We start from the raw sequence: 16897 nt of genomic DNA on the forward strand, positions 1-16897 counted from the left end.
ACACCGCGGCAGCTCGGGAATGTGGACCCCAGCTTCCCTTCTCAAGACAAAGCAAAACCACACACAAGAGTCCAGTCAAAATCCAATGAAGGCCATTCTGGCTGAGCCCACCTGGCTTTTGAAAATTGCTGCCTGGACCTCATTGGCTTTGGACCACAGCTGCCCCACTGCAGGCCTGTGGCCCAGTGAATATGTGGGGATGGGTGGATCTGCCTGTTTTGCTATCTCCCACATTTGTGTTTTTGAAATGTCCAGTTCTCTTTCTCCCAGGAAGGAAGAACTGTGCAGCATTTGGTCAGTTCTGATCAAAACCATAGTTGGTTGATTGCTTGGAGAAGCAAACACGGGTGTTTAAGAGGAAGGCGCACGTAGCCCTGGACTTGAATGGACAAGACCAGTCATTTCAGTTTATCCCCATTTGTCTTTCCTTTCCTTTCCAATTTCCCCCTTTTGCAGATCCCAAGTTCTTTTGTCCCAAATATAGAGAACTTCTAAATTCAGATCAAAACTGAGCTGATCCCAACCCAGTTTTTGTTACAACCCACATTCAGCTCTCAGGGTACATGGGTGGAACACCCACTTCCTATCAACTCTCTCCAAAAGAAGTATGCTTTCCCTGAAATTTAAGCTAATAGCCATAAAAAATGTGTTCATGCATATTTCACATTCAGAATGAATTTATGTAGCCTCTAGAAAATGGATTTGTGGCTTACTTTGAATGAGTCCATGGAAAAATCTATCCATTTCAGTTTCTCCCACATTTGATATTTGATATTGTTTCTTCTTAAGTTCTTTTTGTCTCCAATAGAGCTTTGCCAATGTTGGAAAATTCTTACCAAAACCAAACTGAAATTCTTACCTCACTAGGTGAATATTGAAGAAACCACAATTAGCAACCATTTCTAATGTTGAAGAAACCACAATGAGCAGTGATTTCCCCAAAAAGGTCTACACAATTTCACACACACACACCACCTTCGTGCAAGCAAAATTGCTAACATGAGCATTGCATATTACCAGGAAATGTCAGGGCGTGTCTGATGCTTCAGAATCATCAGTGGAGCCAAAAAAGAAACTTAAGAGAAGGGATCCCCCAACTGTCTTTCTCCCATATTGAAACAAACACCAAAAAATGTGGACATCAAAAGTTGAGCTAAGCTGGGTCAGACCAAAGGCTGCCTCTGTTTGCACAGCTCTCCCAGTGAGAAATCCACGAGAGAGACAAGAGGGCAGCTCTCTCGTCCCCATGTTCCTCAACTCCTGCTACTGGAGGTTGCCATCAGCCATCAGGACCATCAAAACCAGTAGCCATGAAGAGTCCTACTGGATCAGGGCGAGGGTCTCTCTACTCCAGCTTTCTGTTCACACAGTGACCAACCAGCTGTCCAGTTGTGCAACAGCACACTCTTCCACCCATGTTCCCCAGCAATGATGTACATAGAGATATTGCCTTGATATTGGAGGTAGCATGTAGCCATTGGGATTATTAGCCGTTAATAGCCTTTTTCTCCATGAAAGCGCACGATCCTCTTTTGAGGCTGTCCAAAATGGCGGCCATCACAAAATCTTGTGGAAGCAAATGCCCATGTTTAACGATGCGCTGCTTTGGTGTGGGTGGGGTGAACTTGGCCCCCCGGCATGCTTCTCCGAGGACTAGAGCTGACACCTCGTCTCATTCACAGTTAATGAAAGAGGAAATAATTCATACGAATCGCATCTTCCCTCTCCGAAGACCAAAGTGCATGAAAGGCTGAGTAAACCAGGAAGTAGCAATTCAGGACATTTCTGCTAGACACGTCATTTATTTTCTAGCTTCTCATATAGTGATAAGTTCATTTCTTTGCCCATGTTGTGCTGGATAACTCCCTTACTTTGGTACTAGACTTCCGGTATCCAAAATGAAATAGCTTTTTTAGTGCCTCCATCTATCTAACCCCGAGTCAATACTCTTAAGTTAATATCTCCCTTTCCTTCTCCAAGATAAGTCTGTGCAAAGTTATTGGCATCACTGGGGGATCTGGCAATATAAGCAAGCACACAAATTCTTCATCATCATAAGCACAGTGAATTTATAAGATAGGAAAGAATAACTTCGGAAGCAGCATCAGAGCCAAGGAAGTTATAAGCTGTTGTCAGTGTTGGTGTTTTTAATAACGGCAAAAACATTAGCATGGCTGTAGCATATGAGTTCGATTGACACAGTAGTTTCAGGGCCTGGTCTTATGACTGCCTCTCATCATCTGGAAGGCTATGATTCTTCCGAGACCCAGCAGTGGGCTGAGGGGAGGGGAGGGGAGGCGGCTGGAGCTGCAGACTTCATTTCAGTTGATTCGCTTGGCACCCCACCTCTTTCCTTCCCCTTCCCTGGACCTAAATCTGGATGGTTGAAAATGGCCATAGGAAAAAACGCAGGGTGTGCGTTGCAGCGACAACAGATTTTCCTGCCCGTGCGCCTTGATTCTGAGGTTGGCAGGGCAAAAGCATCCAAGTTCGGAGCGTGTGCCGCAGGGATCACACCTTTAGTTGTACAATAAGAAGCAGCATCATTGACGGAGCTAAGTGCACGCCCCTATTGTAGTATGTTTTTATTTAAATAAAAAATTTCAACCTAAAAAAAAAAAAATCAACCTATTCCCCAGAGGGACACAAGTGCAGAATGTAACTCCTTAAGAATATCAGAATCTCACTTTGCTTTCTGTCTTGCTTGCTTCCTTAATTTCCTTCTTGCTTGTTTGCTTTCTTTCTTGCTTGCTTGCTTTCTTCCTTTGTTTTGTTAGCCTTTCTTCACTTTTCTTTCAGTATCTTGAAATCCTTCCCTCTCCAATGATTAATAAAATTAGAACAAGTTGCAGGAGAAAAAGAAACAAAAGAAAATAAATTAGGCAACCTAAGAAAAGAAAGGATGATTTTTATAGAGAGCACAAATCTGCTTTTCTTTTTGCGAAATTCATTTTGGTACAGAACGTCTTGTTTGTTTTATTTTGGACTTAATTAATAGTTTTCTACACCAGATAAATAGTGGAACAGACAAAGACAGAGAGAGAGAGAGAGAGAGATGATAGATCTGTTGCAGCATGTCTAGCATACAATGTGCAAAAATCAAAATATGAAAGAGGCAGATGGAAAATACTTCAAGCATAGCGATGGTGGAAGATTTGCTTGGACTGGAATGCCTTAAAATTCTCCCTGGGACAGGAAGCAAAGCGTCCTGAGGGACATTCCCAGGAGAGCGTCCCATAGCTTTAATGCTAGCAGTACATGAGTGTTTCATCTCATGTTGGTTCTGAATTCATCCAGTTCTCTCTTGAAGGGAGAGTGACTTTTAAAAAATGGCAACCCAATAAGATCGGATTATACACACATGACCCACCATTACTGTAATCATCTGCCTAGCAACTGTTTCCCCTTTCCATTTTTTCCTGTCGGATGGGGCAGTGAGGGCTCCTCTGACTCTTAAGAGCTCCTGACCTGCTTTTGTAGGGGCCCAAGCCAGACTGGGAGGGCTGCACCTTCTCAAGAGTAAAAACGGGGAAGGGGGATGTCGTGGCTCCACTGTAAGCATTCTTTGCAAAATTGTCTCTGAATATCCGATTCTGGCTCCTCGGAATCCACCCTATTTTTTCAGACTGTGCATATGCCAAGAAGTTCTGCCTGGGATGGTGGGGATCCAGTGCACTGGGATTGCACTGGAAATATGTTGTTTTCTTACCTTGGCTTTCTCAACAGCATTTGAAGAAGCGCACCACCTGGGGAATGTAAAGAGCATTGGAGAGACCTGCAAATGCCTTTCTTAAAATAACTGGGAAGGCTTTTTAAAATAGAAGAGTTTAAAGAATTAAAACCAAAACACAGGGGCCCCTCAGCCACTTTGTAGCTTTAGTTATTACTGAAGTACCCAATCCCTCAACCAAATGAAACCTCATTCATGGTGGGTGGAATTCAGCACAGCTCTAATGCAGCTACAGGAGAGTCCATGGGCCTTTGTTTATGTAAAATATGGAATTTCAGCTGCAGTTTTTTATGTCTGCTTCTCCCACTTGTGTATGTAGACATAAAATTGTTGCCTTGAATTGCTCCCTCGAAGCAAAAGCTGCATCTATGGATGGATGGCTGAGATTTTGTGCTTCAGTTTTGATCAGAATTTACCAAAGTCCAACAAGTTCTCCACATTCAGAACAAAAATGACATGAGGTTGTTTTTTTAATCAAGTGCAAAGAAAACCAAAACAGAGATTTCTCCTCCAAGTCCAAGGCTTTAAGTGCCTTTCTTCTTACAGGTCTGGGGTCAAATCTTTGAATGTTCAGCGATGCTAGTGCCCTGTTTTTGAGAGGGTTTTCATCTTTAACAGCTAAAATTCACACACCTGTATCAAAGACCCCTCCAGCCTGGGAGCAGCTGCACCCCTTGGATTCAGCTGGTGCAGAGTCATGAGAATTATTTTCTTTTCAAAGTCCGAATTTTCCAAGATTCTCAAAAGCTATATATGGGAGAGCAAGACATTAAACAAGAGAATGCAAAGCAGGCAGCTTCTCCCATTCCCAGGACCTGCAGCAAGACTGTTTTTGTGTGTTGTGTTGTGTTGTGTTGTAGGTGAACAGGGCATTGCTGTGTGGGAACACACCACGCAGTAAAGGATGCAGTCGGCTGCAGGTGTGCAGCTGTGTCTCATTCAGGCTGTTTAGCTGCTTCTGCAGTAGACTCAGGTGTGTCCCTCCTTCATTAAAGGACCACAGAAAGGCTTCCGGGTCGATCGTGTGATTTGCTTTCTCCACGCTTGCATTCGGCAGTGGTGAAGAGAAAGGGAAATATTATTATTATTATTATTATAACATTTCTATGCCGCCCCTTGCCGAAACCTCGGGGCGGCTTATATATAAACCTCGGGGCCGCTTAATATCCCACTAAGTGAGGGAACCAAAGCTTCTGTGCTTAAGATGCCTTTTGTGGGGAAAGTGCCCAATAAATATAATAGAGAATGAACAAATGAACTAATGAAACAAGTTGTCGCAAACCCTGGATGTGTGGTTTTGAGATGGTGGTTGTTACACCCGAACAGGTCGCGTCTGATTTATGGTGCCCCTATGGATGAGGGGCCCCCAAAATGTCCGGAACTTGACAGCCCTGCTCAGTTCTTGAAACCTCAGGGATGTGGCTTCTGCCATGGAATGATCCATCCAATATCTGGTCTTCCTGTTCTACTTCTACCATTGACTTTCCCCACCCTGTCTTTCCCATTCTCCAGGGAACCTCACCTTCTCACAGGAGAGTATTAAAAAGTTACACTGGAGAATTCCTAGTCCATCGATTCCTGATTCAACCTTTGTTCATGTTGTTGTTCAGTTGTTGTTGTCTAAGCCACCTTAATTAGCCATTGAGGAAACAAAATACAAAATTAGCAGGTGGGCTTTCAAGGTCATTGTTTCCTGTTCATCCCATGCGGAGATTTGTTTAAGAAGGTTGTGACACTGCAATTACTAATTTAATTATCTGCATTACCTCCAGGAGAGAGTCAGCATTTTGTTGTTTGATGGCTTTGCTTTGGTATACTCATTGTTTAGGGTGGGGGCAGCTGGCAATGCCTTTCACCAGAATTTGGAAGCAGCGTGCATTTCCTGCTTGGTGCTTATGCTGAAGTATCATTGGATGTGACCTGGACCTGAGCAGTTTTACATCCCATTAATCTCAAAGGGAGAAGCAACATACACATATGATTGACTTCATGCTGAAATCAGCAGGGAGTAAGAGTGCTTGAGTTTGGCTGATCTGTGCGCCTGGGTTTTTAAAGCAAAGGAGAGGACGGACAGCAGGGGTCTGCATAAAAGCAAAACTGGAGCTCGTCAGAGTTCTCACAGCTCATATCCATCACAGAATGCAATCTTCATTTTCCTTTTTGAACAAAGCGTGTGTGCTTTATGTACATTCTTCCAAATGAAGATGGCAAGTTTTGCACATCTTTGAAATGCATGCTTTCTTCTGCCATTGATTATGACACGATTGCGTGATTTTTTCAAAAGTACATGTTTCCGTGCACAGTTTTTAAAGGTGTGCATGACATCAAACACTTTTTTGGTCCTCAAATCATATTATGAGCCTGGAAAGGTACGGTCTGGATTCTTGTCCAGACATATATTTGCAAATCAAGTCTTCCTTAAAATGAATGGAAACAAATGTTCCAAGTGTTTCTAGGGAAGGCACAGAAAATGTGTTAAATCCAAAGAACTTGTCCACACAGAGGGTTGTCCACAGCATCTCCATATGACCTCATGCTTTGGTCTTTCCTCCCAGAAATCATCCAAGCACAGGTGAAATCCCTCCTTCAGGTGATCATTCCAAGACTCAAAGGGTTCATTGGACACCCGTAGATGAGAAGGTCCGATATATCCCTCCACTGATCACTCTCTGATCTTGTTGCCTTCCAATCAGGAGCCCATGTCTGTGCTTAATGCAGAATCATGAAACCATATAGTTGGTGGCTCATTCGTTCTTGGCCAAGAAGTTGAGGCAGGAAAGGCAGACAGAGACTCTTGGCTTTAATCTGCCTTCATTTTTGCTTGTTTTTGGAGCAGATGCTCTACCTCCAGACTGACCAACTGCTTCGCCGGATCTCCGTCCTTGATGATGAGCTGGACCAGGTCTGAGTTGCAGCCTGGTGGATGCCCCTCCTGGTCCAGATTGGTTGAGTGGTCCTAATTCTGCAAACCATGCTTTGGCTATGAGGGCTAAAGGAGTGCAGTTAGTAGATAAGCATGCAGTGAAGGAGCAGGGGCCATCACCTCTGTGGTCCAGGATGGGATAGACCTTGGACGGACTCCACCCCCCAAAGGCCACCATGCCTTTCCTTGTGGTTCACCCACTTCCAGAATGAGGACACATCCATGTCTGGAACAGTGTCAGACAGAGGAGAAAGAGAGAGAGAGAGAGAGAGAGAGAGGAACCCAGTGGGATCAGGCAGCGCCATGCAATTTAATGCATTTCCTGCCGCTGCCACCACTTGGTAAATATCTTGTTTATTGCTTGATTGGCTGGCTGGCTGGCTACGTTTCTAGACCCCCTGTTGCTAACCTAACCCAGATTCTGCCAGAGAATTGGGAAGCCTTCATCCTACCAAGCAGCAGTTTACCATTTCGGCTTCAGGTCATCTCTCACCCTGCACCCAGCCCTCCATTGCCCTCCAATTGATCTCAGTCCAGCACCCAGAGATGTCATTATTTTGCAGCCAAGGGCCATGAACGCAGCCGGTTTCACCTTCGCTGTGGATTTCCATGTGAAGTGTTTGGGATCTGTTTGTTGTTGTGTTTTTAAAGGCGGTTTGAAGCTACAAGGGGTTTTAAAAACAACAACACAGACTCTTTCCTGCCGAACAACCTCGCAAGGCATAATTAGATTGAAACTTTGAAATGCTCTTGGTGATGCTGCCATAAATACTCAGAACGCAGCCCCAAAAGCAGCATGTGGTTGCTCTTGTTGATGATGTCGTGATTGCCATATGCACGTTTGTGCTTAAATATTCAATGAATGTCAGAAGGATCCCAGATTAACATCCCCACATATCCTACCTGGAGAACTGCAAGAGTGCAGGTGAATCTCCCCGAGCAGCCCTCTCCCTCATTAAGATAACTCAATACATCTTTCGTGAAATGTTTAGCGACTGCAAAATGAGGAATGAGGCTGCCCGGTAGGTGCTATTAATTCTGCAGCCGTTCACAGGGTCCCCCGAAGAGGAGCCAAGTACCGCGCAGTCAGCGGCTGATGGATCGCAGCCTTCCGCCTCTCCCGCGAAATGTGCAGAACGTGCAAAATGGTGTGCAGCCTTATTCAAGAGTGCCTGAGAGTTGAGATGTTGTATATGTGATATGTACATACAAAGAACACATGCATGTGTAATTATCCATGGAGGAAGCGGTGTACACTTACGAAGAGCATATAAATCTTGCGTATAGTTTGAAAAGCACAGACAGCAATGCAAACAAATGTAGGAAAGGGAAGGTTTGTGGACACTTAATCCCAGCTGAGCTTGGCTGTGGAAAAAGGAGAGCCTCAGCAAGTCAAGCTTGCAGAATGCCCCATACCTGCTCTGAGAACCCATAATTCTTCCTTTGTGTACCCTCTAAATGGAAACCGTCTCAGGTATAAATGCAAACCACGTCTTCCATTCTGTGCGGGATCTGCAAAAAGTTTCCACACTTATTAGGAGTTTCCAGTTTTATTAAGAGTTTCAAAAACATCACTTTTCACCTTCCGTCATGATACATTTTTCCCAGCATCGTACCAACTTTTAATGCCATCTGCAAAAAATATATAAAATATATTTATAAAGTATGAAAGTGTGGAAACTTTTGGCAGACCCCTCGTAATTTTGATAAAGTGTGGCAGGACCTGGAAAAGGGTACAGGCGAGGTTTCCCATCTCTTGGTCAGATGGAATGGTTGGGGTGCTCGTTCCTTCGGGAGCATCGGCATGTGCTGAAGGAGGAGAGGTTGTTCTCCCTTTCCCATAACACTCAAGCACAAAGGGGACCTCGCCTGAAGCGCTTTGGTGGGAGACGCAGGACAGATCAGAGAGAGGCCTTCCGCTGCCCTGCGGTTCTTAAACGGGGGCTTCTGCTTCCTTGGGATTGTTGACCTTCCTTTGCCTGTTTAGGAGCATCCGATGCCTCCGCAATATCATCCACTGGAACCTGATCACGACGTTCATCCTGCGGAACGTGATGTGGTTTGTACTTCAGATGATCGACCACAACATCCACGAAAGCAATGAGGTACTCCCTGGTGCTCGTCTGGCCACGTGGCACGACCCACACAGACACGTGTCTTTGTGAGCGTGGTCGTATTTGGACCCCACCAGTCCCCATGCGAGGAATGCAAGCCATTGATCCTCACGGCAACCCTGTGAGGGGGGTGGTTGAGGCCCCGTCGGAGGGCATCCAAGGATAGGCCGGACGTGCACATGGTGGGCGTGTTGTGAGCAGAGCCGGATGGAGCCGGGGGTCAGACTAGATGGCCTGGGAGGTCCCTTCTGACTCGCTCAGTTTCCGTTTCTATGAGGTTGGGCGGGAGTCAGTGGCAGACCCAGCATCCCCCTCCTGGGTCCTTCCTGGGCATCTGCTTTGTGCACATTTCCCAAGATCAGTATGAATGTGGGACGGTGTGTGGGACAAGAGCCTCTTCCAAGCTTTCTCCATGAAGAGGGGGTGGCAGGACTGTACCATTTCTGTCCTGACTCCAACCTAGCGCATGCCACAGCCGCCACCTCTGGAGGCACTGATACAAAGGCTGGCCAGGGGTCCTGTTATTTGCAGACATTTGATAGCAGCAGAAAAGTTACCAAAATCAGGAAGAAGTGCCTGTGCATCGCAGCATTGGCACAGAATGCGTTTCTCCATTCGCCTCCATCATCTTGGTCCATTCATTCTGCCAAAAGTCAGCCTAGACCATTATATTTCAGAATGCGTCACCTTCTTTTTTAGTCCCCTTCAGATCCCTTAAACCCCCTCCAAATTCTAATTCCCAGGTGACTGTAATCCCAAACCTGCATTTCCTTACTTCAGCCCCTGTACCGTCGCCTGTCTCCTCTCCCTCTTCAGCTGCCCTGCCTCCACAATGTAGCTTGTACGCTGCGCTGGATTAAGACCCTCTCTCTTGGATGCAGGTTATGGTGAGATACACCCATGACACTGATGCTCAGCATTCCCTGCACACTAACGAGAGCCATTATGGTGCAGTGGTAAGAGGGCTGGACTGGGGGCACAGGAGAGCCGGGTTCTAGTCCCCATTCAGCCATGAAGCTCATCGGGTGACTTTGGGCCAGCTGCGACTCTCCTACCTCTCAGGGCTGTTGTTGTGAGGATAAACCGGAGCTAGGCAAGCCACCTTGGGTTGCTCCCCAGAAGAGAAGATGGAACATCAATGCAATGCAGCAGGAGCGGTACAAGCAGCCAGCTCAGTTCTCTGCATGCTGATCTGCGTATAATCAAAGCAGTACTTTCTCTGCATGAGGTTTTCAGAAAATCCAAAGGACGCCAAGAAAGGCAGTTATAGGTGGCATATAAACATATGCCATAGCTATGATTTATATATATATATATATATATATATATATATATATATATATATATATAAATAAATAAATTTATATATATCACCTTCCCCCTCCGCCCTGATAAAAGCTGTCCAACAGGAACGGTGCTTGTTCTTGCTTCACCTGGAATATTGATCGACTGTTAAGGGGGAAAGCAGGCAGCTGGGGGCGGGATATGTAATGGAGTATTCTGGAAGAGGGCAGAGCCCTGAAAAGAGTGCTCTGTGCCACAGGATTTCATCGCAGCTCTTGCTCGTGAGACGCAATTTGCTGAACGAACAGAAGTGCACGGTTTCCTCAAAGTCACAGGTGTCTCTCTGCGTATTCACTTCTCTCTCCCTGTACCCTTAGAGGAACTTGCAATTTATGATGCTATTCTATTTCCTGGCCTTGATGGTACCTTGAGGAAATAAAATACTTTCAATCATTCATCTTTCACTCTTTTTTAGAAAAGGGGAGCATTCCTATAAATAATTTCTGCCTCTCGGACATGGCCCAGCCCAGAACAGTAGGATTCTGTCAGATGAAATCACGTCTCCTCAGAATTATGCCTTTCACCTCGCTCTGCCTCATCTCATCTCTCCTCCTCTTGCTCATCACACAATGGAGCTCCACGTTGGCTGATCACCTCCCACATACGCCTGGTTTGCTTCTGACGACCTCTTTCTCATGCAGCCTCACGGTATCCATAGAGACAGAGACCCCCTAAGCGGGAAGGAGATGGCTCTGCTCCATCAATGCCAACCCTAGAGGAAAAAACTTTCCACAAACTTCTCGGGCTAAGGAAAGGATCAGGTCTTCTTTTAATTAAAATATTTCTTCCTGGTACTTTCATTCCATCAAGAAACCTTCATGATGTTGTCAAGAAACACTCTCCATTTCCAGTAAAGGTTATATAATGAGACATCCCAGATTGGATCTGGATTTAGACATCCTTGGAGCAGACCCACTGAAATCCATGGGACTTAGGTTAGTTCTAGCTTCTGTCCAAATGCTTTCGATGGGTGTTCTCTAAACCTGAATCTGAGCCCTAATTCCATGATGTTGTCAAGGAGAATATGGAGGTTGGTCCCGGTGAATCAATGCTTCCTCCAGTATCAGAGGCAATGCCTATGTACCCCGGTTGCTGGGGAGCATGGGCAGGAGGATACTACTTCAATCATTCCTAATTGTGTTGACCACTGGGTGAGCACACCGCAGCCTGAGATGGACTCTTGGCTCTTCTTGCGTTCTTAGAGCAGCGGTGCAGACAGCAGCAGCATCCAGGGCCTTGTGGATCCGATCCACCAAAAGTGAACGCTCACATCCTCAAATAAGGGAAGAAGAGGGACGTGCTGCTTGTCCCAGCGGTTCTTTCTTGCCGCTTCATAAAATAGGCAGCTGAGATGACGCATCCCCATCTCATGCTTCGTCCGCATTGGTCTCATCACTGGCTGGAATCTTCCTTTCGCAGATTGGGGGTGGGGGGATCACCTGATTCTCAGGGGTGCCCTGTCCTCTTCCAACATGGCTCCCCCATTCAGTGGGGTTTCCCAACCTTCTGGGTAGCATTTTCCAGGGATCGGTAGCGCAGCTGCAAAAAGATGGGGACAAGGAATCCCATCAGCTCAGTTCACATGCCTAAGTCTGGCTCTGGCCCTTGCTATTGCATGCATGCATGCATGTATCGGGTTTCTTTAAAGCCGCCCATTACAAACATGTCCCCTGGTCAACATGGTGTGCACATGAGGCTGAGAAAGCCACAGAATTGCTCTTTCAGCTGAACCGAATCCGTGCTCTGTATCGAGCCGGGGGTCGGAGTAGATGGCCCGGGTTTTCTCCTCAAAGCAGATGCAATTAAGCCCATTCAAGGAATGGTACGTCTAATCTCGTGCTTCACGAGTTGTGAGCTCACAGGGTCAGGTGGGGATTCATAGATTTCTTTCATCGTCTTCTCTTGCTGCAGATTTCTAATTATGCCTTTTCCAGAAAGGGTTATCTCTAGCATGATTATCTTCAGGACATATGCTAGCACTGGGTCGCCACTGCTCCTTCACGTTGCTTTGACTCAGGCCCCAGTTTGTTCTGGCTGATTCAGAGTCAGTCATCTTCAGAGTCTGGAAGTTTAGGAATCCGTTGTTTCATGCTTCCTGTTGATTCTCATGGGAAATTCAGAAGTGCCTGCATCTTTTTCTCCCTCTGTTGCAGTCTTAGCAGCCATTAAGGAGGGAATTACGTACACCAAATGTCAGATGAATGGCTGTAGAAGTTCAAGTCTCCCAGATTTGGTCTCCTGGGCTCCAGTTTGTTAGTTCTGTGCTGGAATTTCCTTGTTACGGCACTGGTCAAGCCAGCTCACAGACGTCTGTGATTTGCACACTTCTTTTTAACCACGAATGAAATCCATTATTATTTTTGCAAATCACAGACAGTGCAAACCAGCCAGTCTTACCCAGAGCTCAGTGAGAACATGGCGTTGGGGTATTTATTTAGTTAGTAGTAAAAATGATCTGCAAATTGCAGTCTGTCTTAGAGCTGGAAGTGTGTGAAGCAAAAACCAGCTCTAATAATAGGATCTGAAGTGGGCAGGAAGTCTGCCAAGTTCAAATGAACTGGACTTGCTTGTTTCAGTATCTGTGTAGCCATAACTACACTGCAACTTTGGCAGGTGGTGCCAACCATCATCAGAGACAACATTTTGAGTCAAAGGTGGATCACTGGCTTTGAGCCAGTAGAACAGCTTCTGTTGTGTAAGGAACCAGGCATGTAAAACAGCTCGTTCTTATTTCCTATTATATTCTCCTGGTTTTATGGCCGTGCATTTACAAGACTCTCACTTGCCAAGGAAAGCTCAGAAACATGTGAGCAGATGGTATTAATAGGAGACTCTTAACTTCTCACAGCGCGATTTTGCTTGGAAAGCACTTTTCTGAAGAGTGCCTGCTCTCTTCTAGGGAGCAAGAATTGGATTTGAGCTTGCAGATCATCAGAAATTACCCAAATCCCTGCTCAGCCATAAAAATCACCACCATGTCTCTGTCAGCCTTGGACTTCCTGAAAAGACTATTGTGAGAATTAAAAAGGAACCAGGTAGCCACATGAAGCGCTTTTGTAGCACTGCAAGGATTAAATGCATGATTTAATGCAGCCCTTCCTTCAGCTACAGTCAGCTAAATTGGCGTGTCGCAGGAGCACGTAAAAGTGCCCCATACCCTCTAGAACAGATGGGGCCACAGGTGCCCACCTGCTCCCTATGTCTCCCCCATGGGTCTTGTTTGATTCCTTTGCTAGTTGTGGTGTCGCTGCATCACGACGATCTTCAATTACTTCGTGGTGACCAATTTCTTCTGGATGTTCGTGGAGGGCTGCTACCTACACACCGCAATCGTGATGACTTATTCGACAGACAAGCTGAGGAAATGGGTCTTCCTCTTCATCGGATGGTGTGAGTCACAAGGAGGGGGGACGTTCTTGCAGCCCAAAGACTGGGCTATGGAGGGAAACCATATTCAAGGTGCTGGCGATGGGGAAGGGTCGAAAGCACAGAACACGCTCTGCTCAGGACTGATCCTCGTTGCATTTGAAACATACTGAGCCGTTTCAAAAGCTCGTGATCAGGCATCTACTCTGAGAGGCTTTGGAGAGGCAGTGTGGTATATCAGCTAGAGCAGCCAGTCCCTTAGCTGGTACTCCCCACCTGGCCTTGGATTCCCATCATCCCCAGAACTGAGCAATGTTCAGTGTCTGTCAAGTGTACAGCTATCTCAAATGGGAAAGATCGGTATGTTTTCTCCGATAGGGATGGGGTTGTCACCCCCTTTTCCACAGCAGCCCAAATCCAGCCCCCAGCCCCCCCTCCCCCAGCTAGCTCTGGACTCTCCCCGAAACTGCAGGCCCCTCCCATTGATTCACCTAGACATCCTCCTCTGACCACCTCCTCCTCTTCCTCCGTACTCCTAGTTTTATTTTTTTTTAATTCTTTGTTGTTAAAAATAATTAGACTTGCTCTCTAACCAGCTACCAGTGACACATCTGACCCCACAGTGGGCACAGTGGGTCGCAGTACCGAGACCCACCAGGGGGATTGTGCCGTACAGTGTGAGGAACGCCAGTTTGAAGATCTCCCCTTCTCGCTCTCCTCCTCAGGTATTCCGTGCCCGATCATCGTCGCCTGGGCAGTCTGTAAGCTGCAGTATGAAGACGAACAGTAAGTCACAGCAGTCCAGTCCGCCTGCAAAGACTGGCTTTGAGCGAGACCCTATGGCCTCCCCACATTTTCCGGGGGGGCCCTAGGAGTCTCTGGATTCCCAGCTCCAAGATCCTGCACTTTCTGAGATGGGGATCCAAAGGCCAACCTCCCACCCTGACCCCTCGTGGCCTGTGCAGAAGGAAGGTTGTATTCGATCCCTGGGGGAGAAAAAGGGACATGATGGACGTGCAGAGGGGAAGATGGTGGCGCCAGGGAATTATGCTAGTCCTTCCGCATGTGATGAGGGAACGCCAGTGCAATTCAGCGTCCTCCTCTCTGTTGCTAAACTGAGAGGGCCAAAAGTGGCCTCCAGAAAATGCAAGATTCAACGGATGGTGGTGCCACCACTGTGGTTTGTTCTTGCCACTGGATTCTCATAGGCTTCCGGGTTTGGAGGCATGTGTGTATAAACCACAGGGGTGATCAGATTGTGCCCCTCTTGGATGATGGCAAAACTACCAGGCCAAAATGCTCCTCACCTGTACTAATGACACAGCCCAGAGTTTTTACAGCCATTTTCAGGGTTCAGCACTTTGAAAGAGGAGAACCTCCAGAGGTTGTGAGGGGCCTGGTGGCTGAATGTTACTAGCAGATTTTGAAAAACGAAAGGAACCGCCCGATGCTCAGCACTTTAATGTCCGTGTCAGCGGCTGCCCAGCCCTTCTTCTCCAACTGGCTTGTCCTAGCAGGTGGACTTGGGATGACTCACCTGTTGGCTCCCTCTTTCAGCATGCTGACTTTTTGCTTCAACATTTCGTGTGTGGTCTTTTCTATGCAAAGCCAGTGCAGTTCGCTTGACCATGCATTATCCTTGCAACTCGAGTCTTTTCCTTACAAAAAATTCAAAAAATCATTTGTTATTCAGATGGCTGATGTCTGTTAGCCTTGAACCAAAAAAAGAAAAGAAAATCCAAATCTTTTTGTGGGTACAAAAGCAAGGGAAAGTTTTCTTTTTGCCATCTCTGCAGGAGGGATGTATGTGAAAATGCTTACATGTGCCATAATTTGTGATGTAGAAGCAAAGTTCTTTTTTCTTCTTCTTTTATGCTTCCTGAATATCACTGCTTTTGTGTGGGAGGAGGATATAGCGGTCTCCACAACAAGAAACATTTGCAGGGGTTAAGCGATGACATTTAAAATTAGAAGAGGAAGAAACAGCCCCCCTCCCTGCATGCTTGCCCCCCAAATAAATACCCCTGTCCAGTGTTAAGAATCTTCTCCACACACACACACACACCAGGATGTATTTTCCTCTTAGCATTTTGTTAGACAAATGTCTTTATTCAGCCCTATTGCACCTTGTTGACGTTTGAAGATTGCAAGGGCTCTTGTGGGGCCTGGCCATTTACAATCCAAGGAGGAAAAGAAGTGCTTTTCTTGCTTTTCCTGAAAGTGTTTCCAAATGCAAGATTTCAGTTGCTCCTATTTAATCCAACCAATATGGTTCACTCTTTTGGAAAAAGTGGGCCCTAAACCTTCTGCCCAGTTCTGGATGTCCTGGCCATGGCCTGTTAACTGAAAAACTCCCCGATTTCGGTGGCAAAGTCTTCCTTGTGAGATGACTGTACCACTTGGAGGTCTTTGTTGACTGGGTATCCTACCTGTCTAGAAATACACACCTCGCTAGGAAGAGGTGCCAATGCAGATTTTGGCAAATGTTCCTCCAGCCTCCCTCAAAAAGCAGAGAACAGAGGGATTGTGCTGACCAGGGAGAACTTCGGGTAAGAAAGAGCTGGTGGCATGGGGGGAAACACACTTCTTTTCAAGTCTCCAGCCATGGCAAGGCAAAACCCAGAGATGCCACGAAGCCAGGAAGCAACAGGGGAAAGAGGGAGTGGGTAGGTGGCATCCATTCCCCAAGTTGCACTGAACAGAACAGAGAGGCGGTTTTTCAGGACCCTGGACAGCACCCAGGACTCTGTCAAATTAGCCTCTTTCAACCCAGCACTCTCCAGATGCATTGGACTGCACTTCCCATAATTCCCACCCAGCCTTCCCAGATGGCTGGGAATTAGGGGAAGTGCAGTCCCGCATGTCTGGAGGTTACCAGCCTGGGGGAAGCTGTATTCTGGGAACCCTGGGAAGAGCATCTCTTTCTGGCTCTGTCTCCTGGCGGAGGTGTGAAGAACCATAAAGGAGAAGTCCCTTGGACAAGCTTGGTCCTCTTTCTCCTCCTCACGGTGTCTCTCATCCTGGTCTCCCAAGCCACTGGGCTTGGACTCCTGCGTCCGCTGGAGAGACTGGGGAGCAGTTGGACCAGTGAAGGCCCGGCAGAGTTGACATGATGCAGGCTGACGTACCTTTGGGCTGGCTTGGCCGGGCTTTGCCCAACCTGGAGGAGGACCTTACAGATGTTTGGTACTACAGCTTTCGTCATAGAAACATAGAAACAGAGCGAGTCAGAAGGGGTCTCCCGGGCCATCTAGTCTGACCCCCGGCACCAGCCGGCTCTGTTCATGACATGCCCATCATGTGCACGTCCAGCCTATCCTTGAACACCCGCACCGATGGGGCCTCAGCGACCTCTCGTGGAAGCCCATTCCACACCCTCGGGGTCCTGACTGTCAGGAAGTGCTTCCTGGCATCCAAATA

At 46.8% G+C, this 16897-nt stretch overlaps 1 protein-coding gene across 1 annotated transcript in view; it reads left to right on the forward strand.

Annotated features, from left to right (window-relative positions):
• Positions 1-16897, forward strand: part of CRHR2 (corticotropin releasing hormone receptor 2) — a 121914-nt gene that overhangs the window by 77951 nt on the left and 27066 nt on the right. Inside the window, exons 5-7 of the mRNA XM_044424990.1 lie at positions 8641-8758; positions 13348-13501; positions 14203-14263. Of these exons, the coding sequence (XP_044280925.1) occupies positions 8641-8758; positions 13348-13501; positions 14203-14263 (333 nt within the window). The remainder of the gene's footprint in view (positions 1-8640; positions 8759-13347; positions 13502-14202; positions 14264-16897) is intronic.

Source organism: Varanus komodoensis, unplaced genomic scaffold, assembly GCF_004798865.1.
Source record: "Varanus komodoensis strain SLA01 unplaced genomic scaffold, ASM479886v1 scaffold15, whole genome shotgun sequence".
NCBI lineage: Eukaryota > Metazoa > Chordata > Lepidosauria > Squamata > Varanidae > Varanus > Varanus komodoensis.